The 19,849-nt window shown below is 56.0% G+C and overlaps 1 protein-coding gene across 1 annotated transcript; it reads right to left on the bottom strand.

Annotated features, from left to right (window-relative positions):
- Window positions 1-1,449: 1,449 nt before the first annotated feature.
- On the bottom strand, window positions 1,450-12,780 carry PTGES (prostaglandin E synthase). The gene is made up of 3 exons (XM_032307706.1): window positions 12,374-12,780; window positions 8,745-8,827; window positions 1,450-2,022 (listed from the first exon to the last, which is right to left on the bottom strand). Exons 1-3 carry the CDS (start codon window positions 12,500-12,502, stop codon window positions 1,773-1,775), a joined length of 462 nt encoding a protein of 153 aa, XP_032163597.1. The 5' UTR covers window positions 12,503-12,780; the 3' UTR covers window positions 1,450-1,772.
- Window positions 12,781-19,849: the final 7,069 nt, after the last annotated feature.

The following is a 19,849-nucleotide window of genomic DNA, read 5'->3' as shown; positions in this document are numbered from 1 at the left end:
CACTACAGTATAAAAACACATACTGGGTCTCTGTCCTTAACCGCATCCGGGCTCAGGAACGCTGGGCAAGCGACTCCTCCTCTCTGAGCTGTACGTCCCTCTTCAAAAACCAGTCAAGCCTCCCTGCTTGGATCTGTTTAAGGATCAAGTGAAAAAAGACGCTCAGTACCGCCCTCAACCAAAGCTTAGCCAACGAGCGGAGCCTCTCCAGCCCGTTCCAGGCGCGCAAGGCCGCCTGAGACTAGAAGCACATCTCGCCACCAGGGGACAGTGTTATCCACCCCAGCCCTGCCCTCGGAGGACGGTGCGGTGCGGGGGGAGGATGGGGAGGGGGGCGGGCAGGGAAAGCTGGGGATATAGCTAGTGAGGCCAGGGGTCCCCTGGGCCCCGTGAGGCCCCCACCCAATAGGCCCATCAGCCCCCAAGGGCAGAAGTTCAGGGGCTGCTGGCGGTTGAGAGGGAGACGTGCCCAGGAGCTTCCCCAGATCCTGGTGAGAAGGGGCAGCAGTTGGGAAAAGGAGGCAGCAGGCGACAATGGTCAGAGTCAGGGTTTCAGAAACGGACAGGCGGATGCAGAGCTGACCCTGCGCCTCGGGTGACCCCTCCTGGAGCCTCAGTGTCCTCATCTGTAAAAATGGAATTGATAGAGCATCTTACTCACCCGAGTGAGGGGGTGGCCGGGCATCTATCTGATCAGCGTGCTCGCAGCACGGCTATGTACCCCGATGGGGTGTGTTTGTGTGTTTGCAGTGACCGTATCCTGTCAGCTTGGCACCCCCTCCCACTCTAATAAAACTATCCAGCGAAAATGGCCAACCTGGGGTGGGGTCGGGGTGGATTCCAGGAACGGGCAGCCAAGATGTCACAAGGTGGTGGCCGAGCAGGACAGACACTGCATTTAATGACTGAAAACCACACCGACCTCAGAACGAGTCTAGGAGACACACACACGTGGGCGCCCATTTGTGGTTTTCAAACCTTGCAGATACTGAGGGAGCCAGAAGGTTCCTTTTAGTGGTTGGTCCTTTAAGCCCCATTGTCCTTGCTTGACAGCCCTTAGGAGAAGCAAATTGTCCTGGGGCGCCTCCTATCGGCCCCTGCACTTAGGAGAACCCAATTCACTAAAGGAATGGGGACGCAGCGCAGGCCGTGCGGACCGGACCCAAAGGAACATAAGCCCTCCCCCACCTCACTAAACTCCCACCCTAAAACCATTGCAAAACCACACCCTACCCTGGGCCCCGCTTCTAGAGGGAACAGGCAGGGACTCCCAGGCCTGGGCATCACTGGGACATGGGGGAGCTTTTTAAAAACCCAGATGTCCAGTACCCCCTTCCCCCCCGGAACAAGCAGAACCAGCCTCCTTGGGGCAAATCTAAGAAATCTGCCTTTATTATAGGCCTGGATCTGGCGGGTTCTTTAGTTTAGGAACCTGGACTGAGTCTCTGGTCACTCTTAGCAACAAAGAAGAAATGTGGTTTTTAATGCTCTGGTATTAGGGTACGATGGAGTTTTCTATCCGTCTTGACATCTCCACATGGTCCAATCACCTACCCCTCCCGAAATCCAAGAGGCACACGTGCACACGTACATGCACACACTTATGCAAACACACCCAGGCCCATGGTACCCAGCACCCCAAGTTCAGCGGGTTGCCAAGAAGCCAGGTCCCCGGGGCCTAGCACAATCTCGAAGAGATGCCCAGTCCCCCAGGTACAGTCACTGCGGCTCGGGGCCAGCTTTCTGGTGGCCGAGGAGGCATCGGCTGCAGGTCACAGGTGGCGGGCTGCTTCCCAGATGATCTGCAGGGCCATGGAGGCACAGGGCAGCTGGGCCACGGTGTAGGCCAGGGAGCGGGTGGGCGCCCGCAGCTTCCCCAGGTAGGCCACGGTGTGCACCACGCGGCCCAGAAAGAAGACGAGGAAGTGCATGTGGGCAACGAAGGGGTCAGGCCCCAGGACGGAGTAGACGAAACCCAGGAACAGGAAGGGGTAGATGGTCTCCATGTCGTTCCGGTGGGCTCTGGGGAGGCAAGGGGAGGCAGTCAGCCAGGGGTCTGCCGGGGCTCCTTGCCCTGGAAGCACCCCTCCTCCACCAGTGGGGGATCGTCTCAGCGTGCAAGACTCAAGTCTGTTCACAGCCAGGATGAAGAGACACCACAGAGGCAGGAGAGACAGCGGCTGAGGAGCGGGGACCCCCACTCGGGGCCAGTAGCCACCACAGGCTACAGGCTGGGGTTTTCGTGACAAGCCCGAGGGTTCCCCAGGACAGGGCCCTGGCCACGTGCCCCACCTTCTCCCCCTCTGGCCTTGGACACCAGGTGGGAAAAGTGGGGCTCCCAGGGGTTGAGAGCTGGGCTGGTCAGAGTTTAGGTCAGACTCGAACCCGTGCCCTTTACCCCTTTACCCCCAGGGCAGGCTTCTCTGAGGGAACCCTCCTCCTGAGTGCAGGGCCTCAGGCCCTCCTGAGTGGTATAGGTGAGTCTAAGAGCATGTGTCTGGAACCCCTGCCTGCCTTCGTCTCCCCTAAACCCCAGCAAACCCTCCTTCCCCTCTCAAGGATCATGATAACACAGCCGTAGGCGCTCTCTGGAGCCAACCCATCGCTGGGCACCGGTGAAGCTCTTCCTTTCCTCCATGGTCTCCTGCTTCCTTCTCGCTGTGTTTTGCTTAAAATGATGAAGTGTGTGAGTCTGTGCGGCAGTGCGGGGTCGGGGGGAGTGGAAGGGCTGTGTATAACCCCGGCCATAAATAAATGACCGAGAAAGAAAACTCAGCCACTTCTGTTAAGAGCTGGTTCACATTTTCCATGACTCCTGCTAATGGGCAGCTTCCTTGGGGCGAGGTGGGAAGGTCAAGTCCGGTAAATTAGAGGCTGAGCCAGCGATGGATGGCCGGTTCGAAAGATAAACAAGATCCCAGCACCAGGGCTGTGACCTCCCCCAAGGCCAGGCCACACATGTGGAGGCATGAGGACTCTGCTGGGACCAAAGTCCCTTCTTTGGGCTCTTCCAGCTGCAAGGCGGCTCACCGAGGCTGTGCCAGGAGGCCAGGCCCGGGCCCAGCAGCTCCTGTGTGCGGGCCCAGCCACACCGTCCACCGCTTCCCTCCCATTTGCAAGGGCTGACCTGGGGCGTAGGGAGTCGGGTGGGCTGCACAGGGCAGCTAAGGAGGCCTTCATTGGCAGCCCCGTGCCGGAGGGGTCTCAGCCCTGTGACGGGGGCAGAGACCAGGGGGGAGACCAAAGCCTGAACGATAAGGGGTCAACCACAGGCTGTCCCTGCAGTGGAAGAACTTTCCAGGGAGCGAAACTGGCAAGTGCAAAGGTGGGGATGAGCCTAGGGTGTTTGAGACACAGTTAAGTGACCTAAGTGTCCTGAGCGCGGTGGCGCGAGAGGAAGCGGGGCAGGATGGGAGCAGGAGAGGGGTCTGGTGGGCCGGGCTCTGGGGCCGGGGGTTCCGTCAGAGGGGATACAAGCTCCCGTGAACCCGGGGGGGGGGGGGGCCTGGATCTTTCTTAGGCCAAACTCAGGACACGGTAGTTAGCGTCTGTCCCCACATCCTGGAGCCAACGCGAGCCCTTCTTTTCTGAATCTCCACCATGGGGGCCTCGAAAGCAAGTCTGCCCCGGGCAGGTCTCCCAGGGCTGGGGGGAAGGCCGCTGCTCCCCTGTGCCCAAGAGCTGGAGGCCTGGGAAGGGACGAGAGGGAGAGACTGGGCTGGGTGGGGGTCCCACTCCCCGAACAAGCAAGTCACTCAGCTTACTTGCGGGGTACGGATGAGGGAGGACACTGCGGGGTTCCCTCTAAAGCCGCTCTCCCCTGTGGGAATGGGCTTGGTGTCCCAGCAGTCCCCCAAACATGGTTGGAGGGACACCCTTGGAAAACCCACTTTAAATGGAGTTTGGCTCAGTGGGTTAAGCTTCTGCCTTTGGCTCAGGTCATGATCTCAGGGTCCTAGGATTGAGCCCTGCATCAGGCTCTCTGCTCCACAGGGAGCCCGCTTCCCCCTCTCTCTGTCTGCCTGCCTCTCCGCCTACTTGTGATCTCTGCCTGTCAAATAAATAAATGAATAAAACCTTTAAAAAAAAATGGAGTTTGTGTGTCCCAGAATGTGGTCCCACTGGGGACCCACCTGGATGAACATTTTTGTCACACTTTTATCACAAAGTTTCAGGGAAAGTCTCACTACCAGACGAATCCCATTCATTCAGATGCTTTTCTTTCTTTCTTTCTTTCTTTTTTAAAAGATTTTATTTATTTATTTATTTATTTGACAGACAGAGATCACAAGCAGGCGGAGAGGCAGGCAGAGAGAGAGGGGGAAGCAGGCTCCCTGCTGAGCAGAGAGTCCGATGCAGGGCTCGATCCCAGGACCCCGAGATCATGACCTGAGCCGAAGGCAGAGGCTTTAACCCACTGAGCCACCCAGGCGCCCCCAGATGCTTTTCTTTAAAATAAAAAAACTGATGAGTGAGTCAGTTTTTGGAAGGTTGTTCACAGAGTCATCACCAAACCCCACGGAGCAAATGGAGAGGAGAGGGTAGGACGCTCAAGGTTCACAGCAGGTGGGGGCCCTGCTCTGTGCGAGGAGGTGCAGTCCCCCCCAGAAAACCAAACAGTGGGGCTGAGCCCACCTCCTAGCTCCCGCTTGGGGGGTTCGGGACAGAGGGTCCCAGGGTCACCAGCGAGCGGGGAGAGGTGGCTGGGACTAAGGAAGCCGTGAGGCTCTGACTCCCAGTGCCCGGCGCTGACCCAGCTGTCCTCACTCCTCCCTTGGGTAGGTCCCAAACCACAGTGGGGGGCCCCCACCCCCCGGCGAAGCCGCCAGTGGGGCCGCCAGTGGGGCAGGGAGCTGTGGGGAAATCGAAGGTGAGGCAAGAGAAGTCCTTCCCCTCCCTCGGGCCCGGATATGTCCTGACAGACATGGAAGGAGTCACGTACCAGAGAGACGCTTGGGCAAAATGTGTCATTCCAGTAATAACTGCTTTTTCAAATAAAAGTCACCCAAAGCCAATCCCCACTGCTAGACTGGGCTTGCCGGGACTCCGGGCGGCTCCAGGCTGCCCCACCCCCTCCCCGGACGTTGCAGCCACCAGCGGCACGGGTGCAGGTGGCCGGCGGGGGAGAGGGAGACCCCGGCTGGCAGGGACAGCTGCGGTCTGTCCTCTTCCCTGGCCCTCCCTGCCACCCACAAGGGCCGTGTCCGTGAACACAGGTCCGCGGTTGCTGCATCTCAAAGGCAGGTAATAAAGTAAAGTAAACTCGCATCCCTTCAGAGCCCGGGCTCAGAGGGACTCAACCAGACTCAACAGCCCCTTCGTGGGGAGGCGGCTGGAGGCCCCGGGGGTTGGCGTCTACAGAGCGCTTGGAATGCTGCTGTCCCCAAGGGACTGTGTCTCTGATGCACGCACCATCTTCCTCGATGCCTCGCTGCTGTCACCAGCCTCGTCCCGGACACGACTGGTCACGCTCATCTCACCAGCTCGGTTTTGCCAGCCATCCCGCCACCCCCGGGGCTGGAGCCTATGGTTCTGTCTGCCATTGACCCACTCCTGGGCCTCGGGGCACTGTCCACAAAGTGCGAAATGAGGGACACCTGGGTGGCTCAATGGGTTAAGTCGCTGCCTTCAGCTCAGGTCGTGATCCCAGGGTCCTGGGATCGAGTCCCACATCAGGCTCCTTGCTTGGCAGGGAGCCTGCTTCTCTCTCTGCCTCTGCCTGCCTCTCTGCCTGCTTGTGCGTGCTCTCTCTTTCTCTGACAAAGAAATAAATAAAATCTTTTTTTAAAAAAAAAAGATGCAAAATGAATGCGTTGGATGACATCTACGGGACTTCCAGACTGCGACCTGGGGACCCGTCTCCCGACAAACTGCTTCAGTGGGATCAGGGCTGCACCCCGCAAGTAGTCAGAAACACGGCAAAGCGTGGGTCAAGTGTGTGTCTTCCTTCTTTGGGGCCACTCGGATACTTCCTCACTGCAGTTTTGAACGCAGACTCGGGATTTGGCCTGAATACGCATCACTAAGAGACTCGGATAGGTATCGCGGTAGAAGGTTTGGTTTGCCTTGAAACCTGGTTCCTGACTTCTCCCAGAGCTGAGCTCATGAATCCACTCAGGCCAGCTGCTAACCTGAGAGGAAGATTTATCCTCCAAGAACCAAGACCTGAGGGCTTTCCTGTTTGTGCGGAAAGGTGATCCCGACCACCAACTCTGGTCTAATATTTAACTAAGTCCCACTTCCAGGGCTTGTGGCCTCAGTGTCCAGCCAGTTCTCCGGTAGTGAGTAATGAGATGCGTGACCGTTCTGACCTCTGCACCCCAGAGGCGCTGCGATGTTATGTGACGTCAGGAGGAAGGGGAGGAGGAGCCCCAGGGGACCAGGAACCCCTAGGTCTGGCATGCTAAGTCCCCAGTAAATACCATCACGTGGCAGGTTCCCCTCCCGATAAACTCTTGCTGAGTGAATATAAAACATTATTTGGTAAGACGTTCTCAAAAAGTGCTGAACTGAATTCCAGCCCTTTGAGCATCAAGACACTAGATAGTGGGTCACTTTGATCAGAAGAAAAAATTGTATCACGTAGATGGAAACATCTCGGCCCCATCCCCCCCCCCGCCGGGTCTGTGGTCTCCCCCTGGCTTGGTTACAGCCACTGAAAAGAAACCAAGTGTCTGGAAGCTCAGGTAACCACTCCAATGTCACAAGTAAGCTCTGCTACATAGAATCCCGGAACCCTGTGAGAAGCTGGGCACACCCCCTCGGTGGCTGCCGAGAACCGGCTGGGGCTACCCACTGTCGCAGCAGCCTGCTGCCTCAAGGACACTCAGGTCCTTCTCCTTTGCCCTGGAGAGTCAGGCCCACCAGGGGGAGGCTGGGGTACGGGTCACCAGGATAGATTTGTGCATGGGTAAGGCTTTGGTCCACTAATGTACAACCAGCGCCTTGCACACAGTAGGTGCTCACTACCAGTCAGATGGACGGACGGATGGACTTCATAGGAAGTACTAGACACTGTAGTTACATTGGAAAGGGTGGAACAGGGGCGCCTGGGTGGCTCCGTCGATTGCACATCTGCCTTTGGCTCAGGACATGATCCCAGGATCCTGGGATCAAAGCCCGCATGGGGCTCCCTGCTCAGTAGGCAGTCAGCTTCTCCCTCTCCCTCTGCCCTACCCCCTGCCTGTCCTCTGTCCCTCTCTCAAAAAAAATTTTTTTTTAATTTTTAAAAAGGGTGGAACAATAAAGAATTTTACTTCCTCCATTTACTTTACACATTTCTGTAATTTTTTAAAACCGCAAGTATGTAATTATTTTCAATGGCCAAGACAACTAAAAGAGAGAGAGAGAAAAAAAAACACTCTCCTTCAGTAAAAGAATCTCTATTATTCATACCACAGCGTCCCACCCAGCTCTGCCCATGATGCAGGGGGACGCGCCGAGAACTGTGTGATGTTTGTCTCCCGTCTCGCTCTTGTGCAGCCATGCACCCTCCCACGACTCCCCCCAACTCCACGAGACAGTCCCTCTCCCCTGGAAATGCTGCCTCCTCACTCTTCAGCCCGCCGGTGTGAACTAGAGCCAACTGCCAAAGAAGGACCATTCGGGCGGGTGACATGAAATGAACGTCGGGCCTCCTTCGACGGGATTTTGTCTATCTGTTTCTAAAGAACCATTTCTTGAGTAACATTGACTGACCTAGAAAATGCTCACCAAATAATAGTAACTGAAAACAAAAATCACAACCCCCAAATTGGGTAAACGATGCATACCTAATTTTATGAAAAACACTGACAAAGAGAATCTGGGTGAAAATAGTGTTAGATGTCAGCAGGGATTAGCATTGGGACCGGCCTCCCTTTTCCCTCTGGGGGTTTGCAACAGGACCCAAATTGTCTGCAATGGTCAGCAGTTCTGACTTTTATAAGGAGGAACATTGTGTTTGATTGACTGGGATATGCTAGGCATACCAAGTGGTATGTTCAACTTCATTCCGAATAAAAGAAATGCAAAGGAAAAACAAAACGTGACGTGGGGACATTTTCGCCCACCGCCCTGGCCGTGTACCCCTCCCAAGGGGAAGCTCGGAGGCAGCAGGGGCAGGGGAGACCTTTCCCACACCAGCAGTGGAAGAGGATTTGTGCACTACTCGGCAATATTTCTTACCGCTCGAATGCATCCTACAGTTTGATTCACACACACGCACGAAGGCAAAGGGAGAGGTTTGGATGCCCTCTGTTCATAACCGAGAAAGACAGGAGACCAGCCTAAATGCCCATCGGAGGGGAACGGGTCAGACAGCTAAGGGCGATCTGCCTGAATCCTACAGCGCTGAGCCCGTGGGCAAGACCCCACTGGGAGCAGATGGGGAACAACCCCGTGAACGGACCAGTGGGTGAAAGCTGACTCTTTGGGGGCAAAAAGGAAAAAGCATGCTGGGAAGGTGCAGAGACACGGCGTTGGCTATCAGAGAGTAGAGCTGGGTAGGGCTGGGTAGGGCCCCGAGGTCAGAGGCAAGGGTGGGGAGACGGAGTCCTCGCCGAGCAGCCCTCTCCAGCTCTGGAATCCTGAGTCATGGGCGTGTGTCACTTTCCCACAACTGATTAGAAATTTGATCCAGAACTGTCTGAGAGGCTCAGGAAGGCAGAAGACCCGGGTCCTCTGGGTATCCCCCAGGTCCTGTGGTTCAGAGCTGGGCCTGCAGGGGGCAGACCATGGCCAGGCTGAGGTCTAGCAGTACTTGCCTGAGGCAACGGTCCACGTCCTGGTCACTCCGGCAGTACTGGAGGCCTCCGTGTCTCAGAGCATCCTCAGGGTTGGCAAAAGCCTGGAATATATCAGCAGAGAATGACTGCTCCCGCTGTGTGCCTAAAGCTGGCACTCGCCGCGAATAGGGTTTCTGTGGCCTGAATGTTTGTGTGCTCCACAAACTCGTATGTTGAAAGATACACTCCAAGGAGACAGCGTTAGGAGGTGGGGGGGTCTCTGTGGGGTGATTAGGTCATTGGGATGGAGCCCTCAGGAATGGGATTAGTGCCCATTAAAAGAGAACCCCCCCCATAAAGCTCCCTTGCGCCTTCTGCCATGCGAGGACAGAGTGAGAAGATGGCTATCTGTGAACCCAGAAGCGGGCCCTCGCCAGACTCAGAATCTGCTGGCACCTTGGTCTTGGGACTTCCCAGACTCCAGGACTGTGAGAAATAAATCTGTTATTTACAAGGCCCCCATTCCAAATTATATTGTTACAGCAGCCAGAATAAACTAAGGCAAAGGCCCTCCTGCCCCTGCCCTTGGGAAATCACAGTCTGGTTGGGGAATTGCCTATGAACAAGGGAAGAAAAAAGAGAAGACAAAGTTGGCCTTGAGAATGTTCACAGGAGACCTGACCAAGTCTGGGGGTCAGAGAAGGCTTCTCTGAGGCAGGGACATTAAAAATGAGCTTTGAAGGATGCAACAGTATTAACCAGATGAAGGCAGGGTTGGAGAAATAGCACTGAAGGTAAGCAGAACAGCATGTGCAAAGGCCCTGGGGTCAGAAAAAGACAGGCATGTTTGAAAAAAAGAGAACCAGTGTGGCTGGAGTATAGAGAACAAGGCACAGAGGCCCAGGATGAACTTGCTGGGGTCCTAGAGGCACGCTAAGAATTTGGACTTTGAACTAAGGGAAATGAAAGGGTTTGATAGTCGAGGGCAGAGAACCCCAGTTCTGTACTGACTAGCTGCACATTTCCTTTAAAGAATTATTTGAGAGAGAGCAAGCACGTGTGCATATATGTGTGTGTGTGCTTGTGTGTGTGTGTGTGTGTGTGTGTGTGTGTGTGTGTGGCGGGTGTGAGAGGATGGGCAGAAGGGGAGAGAGAGAATCCCAAGCAGACTCCACCAAGCATGGAACCCAAGGTGGGGCTCAATGTCACGACCCCAAGATCCTGTCCTGAGCCAAAATCAAGAGTCAGATGCTCAACCAACTGAGCCACGCAGGCGCCCCTAGCTGCACATTTCTGAACTTCCCTGAGCCTCAGCTACTCCTCTGGGAACTCTGAATCAAAGGGAGCTCATTTCCTATGGGGAGAGTGAAGGAGAGAACTGGAAAGGCCTTTGCACGATGCCGGCACCAGGAGGGCGCACACGAGGAGGGCGCCCCCCGAATGGTCTGTGGACGGCAGAGACTTAAGTTCACACTTCAGTCAATAGAGGCAGGCCCAAGCCCCACCCCCCCACCCCACCCCCCCCCCACCCCACCCCACCCCCCCCCCCCCCCCGCCCGTGCGTCTCTGACCTCTGACCCCAAGCCTGGATCTCAGCCCCAGGCTTTCTGCCCTGCTAGTCTGATGGCCACTCCTGCCGTCTCTGACTCATGAGCCCTGCAGCCCTCTGCCCCTGAGCGCTGCTTTGTCCCTCCCCACCCCCCGCTGGGGCTGCCCCTGACCCAGCCCAGAAGTGAATGAGGATCAGAGCCCCGTGCCCAGAATTCCTCTCCACAGGCCCTTCAGTCCTGGAATCACTGATCTGGATGGCTCAGCACTGGGTCCCTTCGATGGGGGTCCTACCATTCCGCAGGGAGCTTTCTTGGAGTTCAGGGTCCATGGTGGGGTGGGGGCAGGGCTCTGGACGCTTTCCCACGAAGGAGCATGTGGCTTCTGCCCCCAACCATTAATAAGTAATGAAAACTAACACTGCTGCTCCGTCCTGCAGCCAGGCCCTGCCTTCTCCCGGCACTACCCTGACGTCCCTGGTGACAGATGAGGAAACTGAGCTCCAGACTTCCCAAGGCCCAAAGCAGGTGGGCGGAGGAGCCAGGCGCCCCCATCCAAGCCCTTCCAAGGTGTGACTCCCTGGCTCTCTCCTGGTTGAGAATACAAAAGCAGAAACCAGAGGGAAACTGGCTTCCTCGGCTCCTCCCCAGCGACCAGGGAGAAAGGCTTCCTGTGGTCTCTCTCTCTCTATCTCTTTAGTTACATTAAAAAGGAAGCTCTGGGCCCCTATCCCCAGCTGTGGAGAACTCTATCCACCTCCCCACCCCGGGGCAGGTTGTGGAGCAGGGTCCCCCCACCCCCACCCCCACCCCCCTTCAAGCCCTGCTTTGTGGCCTTCACAGGGAAGGTCTCCTCCCAACCCAGGGTCCTGGCCTGGAAAACAACGTGAAAGTCGCTCCTGCCTCCTCCCCCGGAGTCGCGGTGGGGATTGAGCTCTCAGCTCTAAGGAGGCACTTGGGGACTCAATGGGTGAATGCAGCTGTCCCCGTGGGGTGCCTGAACCCCACATCCAGGACGGACCTAGGCAGGGGGAAGGCAGGGGCCGTCTGTGGGCCTGGGCCTCTGGATGCTGCAAGCCGGCCTGCACCTGTGCCAGGGGCTGGGTCTGAGTCCCCAGCAGGATCTCGGCGCCCGGGTGTCCACCCCGCCCCCCACGCAATGCCAGAGCCAGCCAACTGGACAAAGGGGGACAAAGGGGCACAGTTTCTGGAAAGGAGTCTTCTACTGAATAACAGGACAGAGGCCAGCTTGGCCTGAAACTTCTCGGGCTCTGGCTGTCCAATGAGAGAGCGGAGTTGATCTCTGAATGGGCCCTCCCGCCCATCGGCCCCCCACCCAGGGCTCAAACCTCAGCCTCTGCATTGTTGTTTTGGCTCTGGGACTCGGATCAGTCCGGGGGGGGGGGGGACCTCCTCCTCGAAAATTACAATGGAGGAGCCTCTAGGTGGCTCAGTTGGTTGAGCATCTGACTGGCTCGGGTTGTGCTCTTAGGGTCCTGGGACACGAGAACCCTGGGCTGGCTCAGCGGGGGATGGGCCTCGCCTACTCCCTCGGCCCCTTCCCCACTCATTCTCTCTCCCTCCCTCCCTCTCTCTCGGATAAATAGATAAAACCTTTTAAAAAACAAAATTCCAGTGGCGTCTGGCCGAGACCCGGCCCCTGGAGGCTGTAGAGGCTTTGGAAGCGCCCTTGCCAGTGAATTGGGAATTTCCACTTAAGGGTTTCTCGGACTCCTATGTCGCTAGTTCCCACTCCACCCAAATACCCAAATATCAGATCTCCTGTGCTGGGAAGCTGCCAGCTCGGAGAGAAGCTTTACGCTGTCAGGCTCCGCCCTCCGGGACCGGCTTCTCTCTAAGCCCCGGTAGACATGGCGCACTCACAGCCAGAACCCACCTGGAGGCCCAGAAAGTGAGTAAATGCTCTTAAAACAGACGACAGGAAGGTGCAGGACCTGCCATCCCAAAGGACTGGGAGAGGCCCCTAGGTGGCTCCCCCCAGGTCCCCCACACTCCGGCCGGGGAAACACCTCGGCCAAGTGCCCCAGCCGCACACCTTTCCGGCGGGGCAGTGAGAAGCGCACGTGGGGATGTGGCGATCGGGGTCCCCAGGCGGCATACCTTCTTCCGAAGTCGCACTTGGCCCGTGATGATAGCTACCACGTACATCTTGATGACCAGCAGCGTGCCGCAGAGCAGGAAAGCTGGGAGCGCCTGGCCACTCACCAGCGCCAGGACAGGCGGAGGCATCCCGGAGGGCCGGCGGGACCGCGGGGGAAGACGGCAGCGCGGGCGCGCGGCTGTGGGTCCGGCCGCGGAGGAGGGGGAGAGAGCGGCGGCGGCCGGGCGGCCCGTCTGCGCTCACAGCACCCGCCCACGCCCAGCGAGCCCGCGGCTTCCCCCACCCCGACGCGGCGAGAAGCGAAGCGAAAAGGGCGCTGCGAGGTGTCCCTGGTCCAGCCTGGGGCTCCAGATGCTCGTCTCCGGCAAACTTTTAAATGCGTTCTAATCTGTTTCCTCATCTCTGAAGTGGGGGTTTATGGCTGTGCCCGCCTTCTGGGGGTGTGACAAAGCTCGGCGCCTGGCCACAGGCGGTCGATGTTGCTGATTTATGCCCATTTCCCAAGTCAGGGCGGGTGGTCGGCATGAGCACTGCGCCATCTGTCCCCACTCTCAGCCTGGACATAGGAACCACAGCCATACCTCCCTTGACGTGACTTTGCTTTTCTGTAGTACGTTGAATACTGGCCCTTCAAAAATGTCCCTTCCCCGATCCTCAGGACCTGGGATGATGTTACCATACCCGACAAAAGGGACTTTGCAGACGGAATTAAGATCTTCAGGGACACGTGGGTGGCTCAGTGGGTAAAGCGTCTGCCTTTGGCTCCAGTTGTGATCCGGGAGTCCCAGGATCGAGTCCCGCATTGGCTCCCTGCTCAGCAGGGGGTCTGCTTCTCCCTCAGTCCCTCATTCCGCCTTCGTGCTCTCTTGCTCTCTCTCAAATAAATAAAATCTTTAAAAAATAAGTTAGAATCTTGAGAAGGGGAGATCATCCTGGATTATCTGGGTGAATCCAGTTCAATCACAAGGGTCCTCCTAAGACAGAGGCAGTAGGAAGAAAAGAAAGACAGGAACAGAGGTCAGAGAGGAGAGGAGATGTTATACTGCTGGCTTCGAAGGGGAGGAGGGCCAGGACCCAAAGGATGCAGGGGACCTCTAGAAGCTGGAAAAGAAATTCTCCCCTAAAACTTCCAGAAGGAAGACCTTGACTTTTCATCCACTGACATTGATTTCAGACTGCTGGCCCGCAGAACTCCCAGATAATAAATTGGTCTTGTTTTAAGCCTGGGAAGGTGAGGTGAATGGTTACAGCCAGCACGGGAAGCTAGAGAGCACCCTTCTGTTCTGTTCTGCAGCCTCTCTGGGCAGGCATGCCTTGGAGATGTTGCGGGTTCGGTTCCCAACCACGGCAAGAAAGTGAGCGTCGCAACGAAGTGGCTCCAGTGGATTTTTTTTTCACTTCCCAGGCCAGGTGGAAGGTACGTTTACACTGTACCGCAGTCTGGTACGTGCCCAAGAGCGCTGTGTCTAAAAAAGAGGATATGTACCTTAATTTTAAAAATATTTTTAAATATTTAATTTAATTTATTTATTTGATAGAGAGTGAGAGAGAGAGCATGAGAGCAGGGCGAGGGACAGAGGGAGAACCAGACTCCCCACTGAGCAGAGAGCCAGATTTGGGGTTCCATCCCAGGACTCCAGGACAATGACCTGAGCTGAAGGAGGACACTTAACCGACTGAGCCAGACAGGCGCCCTTAAAAAATGCTTTATTTTTTTTTTTAAGATTTATTTATTTATTTATTCATTCATCTGAGAGAGATACAGAGAGAGCACAAGCAGGGGGAGAGGCAGAGGGAGAGGGAGAAGCAGACTCCCCTCTGAGCAGGAAGTCTGACATGGGGCTTGATCCCAGGACCCGGGGATCACGATCCAAGCCGAAGGCAGAAGCTCTACCGTCTGAGCCACCCAGGCACCCCTAAAAACATTTTATTGCTACGAAATGCAAACCATCATCCTAGCTCCCCCTGAGTCATCCTCACTGATCTGAGATCACCGTAACAGACATGAGAATAATGAAAAGTTTTGAAATATCATGAGAATGACCACAATGTGACACAGAGACCCAAAGCAAGCAAACGCTGTTGGTAAAGTGGGGCCGACAGACTTGCTGAACAAAAGGTTGCCACAAACCTTCAATTTGTTAAAAAATAAATAAAGAAAGAAAACAAAACAAAAAACGTAAAACCCCACAGTATCTGCAAAGTGCAGTAAGGCAGAGCGTAATGAAATGGAGAATGCCTGTCCTTTTCTGGGAGACTCCCAGGCACATGGTTTTATTATGTACAGAACTTCCCAAAAGGTCCATCAACTTTTCAACAAAAAACATCACCAGTTTGTGCTCTCAGATTCTTTGACTCTCTTGCTTCAGATCCTCACCTGGCTGTGCCTCCTCCCCACCCCCTTTCCTGGGTTTAGGGCAGAACTTCTACAAAGGCATGAAATCTTGTCCCATTTTTTTGCCAGCACTTCTTGCTTTGCAAGGAGGTGCCCTGGGGTGGCGGACGGGTGGGAGGGAGAAATCAGTCTTCTGTGTCTTCTCCACCCTTGGGCCTGCCCGGAGGGACAGGAGTATCAGTCTGGGTGGGTCCTAAAGCAGCAGAGACCGAGGACTGGCCAGGGGGGCAGAGACACTGGGCAGGGGCTCTGGAACCAGACTCAGCGGACGCTGAATCCCAGAGCCAGCTCTTGGTGATGCCCACTGTGGGGTCTCAGGCAAGCAGGTTCCTTCTCTGAACACTTTTGGTCACACCGCTGATAAGTCACTCGGAACAGCAGTTGAGAGAACTGGAGGGAGTCGGGTCTAATTATTAAGCACCAGGCACAGAGTAAGCCCTCTTCTGTACGAGCCTCGGAGCCTCAGTTTCCTCCTCCTCAAAATGGGGATAATGTTTGGGTTGCCAAGAGGGAGGCTCTTAGAAACTCCTGTCCTTGCGGCTGGGGCAGGGGGTTGGGGGTGTGGAGTGGGGTGGGGAAGAATTGCTTATCCATTGGCTATGTGCCAAGCCTTCCATTATCTGGACAAAAAAATGTGCTTGTAAACCTACCCCCATGTTTCTGAAACTTGGGGCCGCCGGCCCGGGTTGTTCCAGCCCCACAAGATAAATGATAGGTCAGGAGCAGGTCATAGAAAGTATGGGATGTCCTGAATTATGTTTTATCTCTGCCTGTATGTTTGAATATGGGCTACACCACTCCCAAAATCGTGGACCATGGACACCCCAAGAGGGAACCCTAGGGACACACCCTTCCTTGGACGGGCAGCGTGCTCTGTCCTGCCTGTTCTTCTGAAACCGGACAGACACCTCACAGGCAGAGGCTGGGAAAACCAGTGTGGGCAAAGAGTGGATTACTATCCTCCCTTAGCTGGAGCCAAAAATAAGAGGGACTTTGTGGGGAAACCCTTCCGAGTGATGTGCATGACTTCATGGTAGGAATCTTCCTCATCGTCCACTGAAATGAACCAGCTAAGCCAGGACCTGGCAGGGAGGATAGGCCCTTCTCTGATCTCTGGCCAAGAATTTCCGCATCGGGCTCTCTGCTCGGCAGGGAGCCTGCTTCCCTCTCTCTCTCTCTGCCTGCCTCTCTGTCTACTTGTGAACTCTCTCTGTCAAATAAATAAATAAAATCTTCAAAAAAAAAAAAAAAGAATTTTCCTAAAGCCTCCCGCAGCCAGTGGAAGCTGCCGCTGTTGTTTTGGTGCTGCTGCTGCTGCTGCTGCTGGGGGTGATCCTTCTCTCAGAGCTTTGCCTGTAAGAGAAGTGCCCCTACCCTTGCAAGGGGTGGGCCCTACTGGAGACAGTGTGTGCAACGCACTGTGTGGGGATGGGGCGCTTGTCTGGGCCTGGCCAGGAAGCTCACGTGAAATAGACAGGGAAGGTGAGAGAAGCCCAGAGGCCGCCCTGGAGGAGGCCTCCTGGGGGGGTCAGAAATGTGTTTATATCACCCCTGGGTGACGGTCATGCAGGTGAATATAGACGTAAAAATTCGCCATGATGGACCTTCAGAATTTGTGACTTTACTGCGTTACAAAAAGAACAATAATCCAAAAACCCCCCAAAAACCCCACAGGAGTTCTCTGGTCACAGTGTACAATTCCAGAGCCAAGAGGAGCGGCTTCGTGAGAGCCGCCAAGAGGCTCCTTCCAGCTCACCCTCCTTGGCATTTCCTGAGGATCAGAGACCAGCTCTGGGGGCTGTTTAATTGTCTGTGACTTCAGAGGAGCTTAAGAGAGAGGAGGAAGCGGCCCCACCTCGGCCACCGGCTCCTGACCTGGGTGGCTGCTGCTGGGGCTTTCTCCAGCCGGGCCTCCCGGGGGAAGGGCTGTGATAAAGTTACTGTGCTCCAAGTGACCTCTGAAGTCAGATCCCTATGGCAGACGTCAGGGCGGCCTCGACCACGTATCCTCACCCCGGACAAGCGGTGCTTGTGCAACGCGGTCTGCGGTCTGCGGTCTGCGGTCTGCGGCAGGGGTGCGGTCTGCGGTCTGCGGTCTGCGGCAGGGGTGCGGTGCAAACAGAGACTAGTGCTGGTTTCCCGTGGGGCATACATCCCCCTGCCCCCGACCCCCCCCAGGCCGGACCCCCTGAGGAGTCCAGGAAGAGCAACTCAACGATGGGCCCTTGTTCTCCTCGGCCAGCTCACCTCTCCTTCCCACCTTCTTCCAGGAAACCCGCAACTTTCCTTTTGGGAACTGGACCCCAGCTGGTGTGGCCAGTCCCGGAGCTCCTCTTCTCGAGATGGGGTGGCCACGTGGTCCAGGGAAGCCAATCACAATGTCCCTGGCATTGGGCCACTGGGATTGGTCCAAGCAGAGCCAATCAGAGACCTTCCCTGGGAGTTTCTATTAGGCCCCCCGCTGGAAAGACCCCTGTTGGCTGTAGGGCTGAGTCCCAGGACTGCAGTGGCCTGAAGCCACGCGCCACCGTGTCCGTTCCCTGCACGGAGGGGGGAGCCTGTATTGTGGAGGCAGCAAGGCCCCAAGGCCCGAACCTCTGAGTCACCCCGGGGCCTGGGAGTTTAGGAGTTTCCTACTTTGCTTAAACAAAACATCAGTCAAATCATGCTTGTCCTTGGCTCCAAACTGCAGCGGCTCAGTGTCGCTCAGAGTAAAAGCCAGAGTTTGGACAGTGGCCCGTGGCCCCATCCCATCTGGTCTCCAGCTGGTTCTCTCCGGATTCCTTCTCCACTCACTCAGTCAGCCTAGCCACACTGTCCTTGCTAGCCATCATGCACACCACGCACTGTCCTTTCTCTGGGCCTTTGCGCTGGCTGGTGCCTCTGCCTGGAATTCCCGCCCCCTTCCCCATCGACACTCACCTTCAAGTCTTGGCTCCGATATGGGCTCCTCCAAGCCTCTCGACTACCTTCATCCGTTCCACAGCCTGTCCCCACCCGTGGCGCTTCTGATGCCACTTCCCTGCCTCTGCTTTGTCTTTTCTTTCCATCGCTCATTTCACTCGATGACACACCATACAATTTATTTATTATCCTTACTGTCTAACATCTGGATTCCTAGCGCCGGGGTCTCGGTTTTGCTTGCTGATAAGCCACAAGCTGTTGGTCCCATGCCTGACATGTAGATCCAACTGTAATGTATTGACTTGAATTAAGCTCCTTTGGTAAGAATTCCTCTCTCTATCACCAAAAGAATCTAGACCAAGAGAAGTAAAAAGCTCCCCAGTTTGGTTCTGCGTCCTGACTCCTACATGCCTACTCCCTGAAATGCCCCAGGGGAGCCTGGCCACCTTTCCTGATGGACACAGAGCGAGGTAAGAGGCCTGTGTGTGTCTGAGTGCCACAGGCTGCCGGGTAGGCTGGGACCAGAACACTATAAGCCGCCTCTGGTGCCCAGTTGGTTAGGTCTAGAAAGACCATGTGATTTTAAATTTAGTTACATTACACATTGGCAATGCAAAAACGTTCATCCGGCAGGGCAGAAACACAGCCACTAACATTTATTGATAAGGATAAATGGTGAACACGAGAAGCTGCCCATCAGCGAGCCGGGCTGATTTGGGGTTTCGTGCCAGGCTGCTTCCCGGGGCTCTCAAGCCCAGTCTGGCCCCTAAGCCCATTCCTGTGTTGGCCAAGATGGCCTTCAGGGATGGTGACATCAGTCGGACAGGGTGATTTGGCTGCAGGATTGCTGGTCAGTGTTCTCATACCCAACACTTGCCTCATCACGTCCTAGTGGATTTAAACCTCCCGAAGGAGATAAGACTCTTAGACCCATTTTAGAGGTATGAAGCCTGAGGCCCAGGTCGGTGATTGCACTGGCCCCGGGTCCCGCAACTGTGCGTGGACCCAGAGGCTGTGCTGTTCTAGCTGGGGGGCTGCATGGGGTAAGGACTCGGCAGCAAACTTTAATGGGTAATGTAGGGTTACTCTGCTCTCAGTACGCCTCCCGGAGGCAGGAAACTCCCAGGGAGCTCTTCCCCTCCCAGGAGTGAGGAATTGCAAGGTTGCTCAGCTGGAAAGCCCAGAGGTGAAGAAAGACGGGGAATCACCCAGGAGAACACTGTTCTGCCCTCAGGAGGACGGGTGTACGAAACATGCTAGGACACGGATGATGCTAAGAAGCTAAGCCACAAAAGGCCACACAGCATTTGATTCTATTATAAGAAATGTCCAGAATGGGCCAATCCATGCGAATCGGTGCTTGCCAGGCTGTAGGCGGAGGGGGGAGGGCAAGTGACCGTTTAAGGCCCATGGGGCTGGGGCTTTCTTTCGGGAAGACGAGAAAGTTCTGGACACGATGCTGATGGTCACACGGCAGTGTAAATGGACGCAGTGCCGCGGAACTCAGACACTTTAAAATGCTTACTTTTATGTGGAAAAGAAAAAGAAAAGAGAAACTGGGCCGCTAGCTTCCTCTCCCCTGTGTGCCCAGGGAGCGCCCAGTGGGGTGTCTGCACAGAGACGTGCTTCCTAAATATTTGTTGAAAGATGGGCCGCCTGAACGTGGGCCCGAAATGCTGTGAATTCCGGGGCCACCCTCTTCTCTGGGCTCAGCGGAGAGAAGCACCTTGAGGGCTCTTCCACACTCTGGCCCCGCGCTGGCCCTTGACGGAGCCCAGCTGCTGCTCCCGGACCCCCAGGCGCGCAGAGCTGCGGTCAGGCAGGAGCATTTCCTGGATGCTTTTTGGCAACAGCGCGCAGCTGACGGAAGAGGTGCGTGGGGACGGGGGAAAGGACAAATGTGTGTCTCAGCGCAAAGCCCTGCCAAGACATTTCCAGAGAGGCTGCGGGCCTCTCAGGGGGGGCTCTCCACAGAGGCTCAGGGTCGGGGAGCGCCAAGAGCCGCCCAGGCCCAGGCTGTGGGAGCATCCAGCCCCACCCCTGCACACGAGCCCTTGCCCACCCCCCACCCCACGCTGCGTTTCCCCTGGGCATTTCCGGTGTCCGGCTCTCCGACACAGCAGGATCTCATTTCCTAGGAGGCCTGGAGGGAAGCTCTGCATTCCCAGGACCAGGG

The sequence above is a fragment of the Mustela erminea genome, chromosome 12 (genome assembly GCF_009829155.1).
Source record: "Mustela erminea isolate mMusErm1 chromosome 12, mMusErm1.Pri, whole genome shotgun sequence".
In the NCBI taxonomy this organism is placed as follows: domain Eukaryota; kingdom Metazoa; phylum Chordata; class Mammalia; order Carnivora; family Mustelidae; genus Mustela; species Mustela erminea.
Note: the sequence above shows the minus strand (reverse complement) of the source record. Positions and strands in the feature narration are given on the sequence as shown.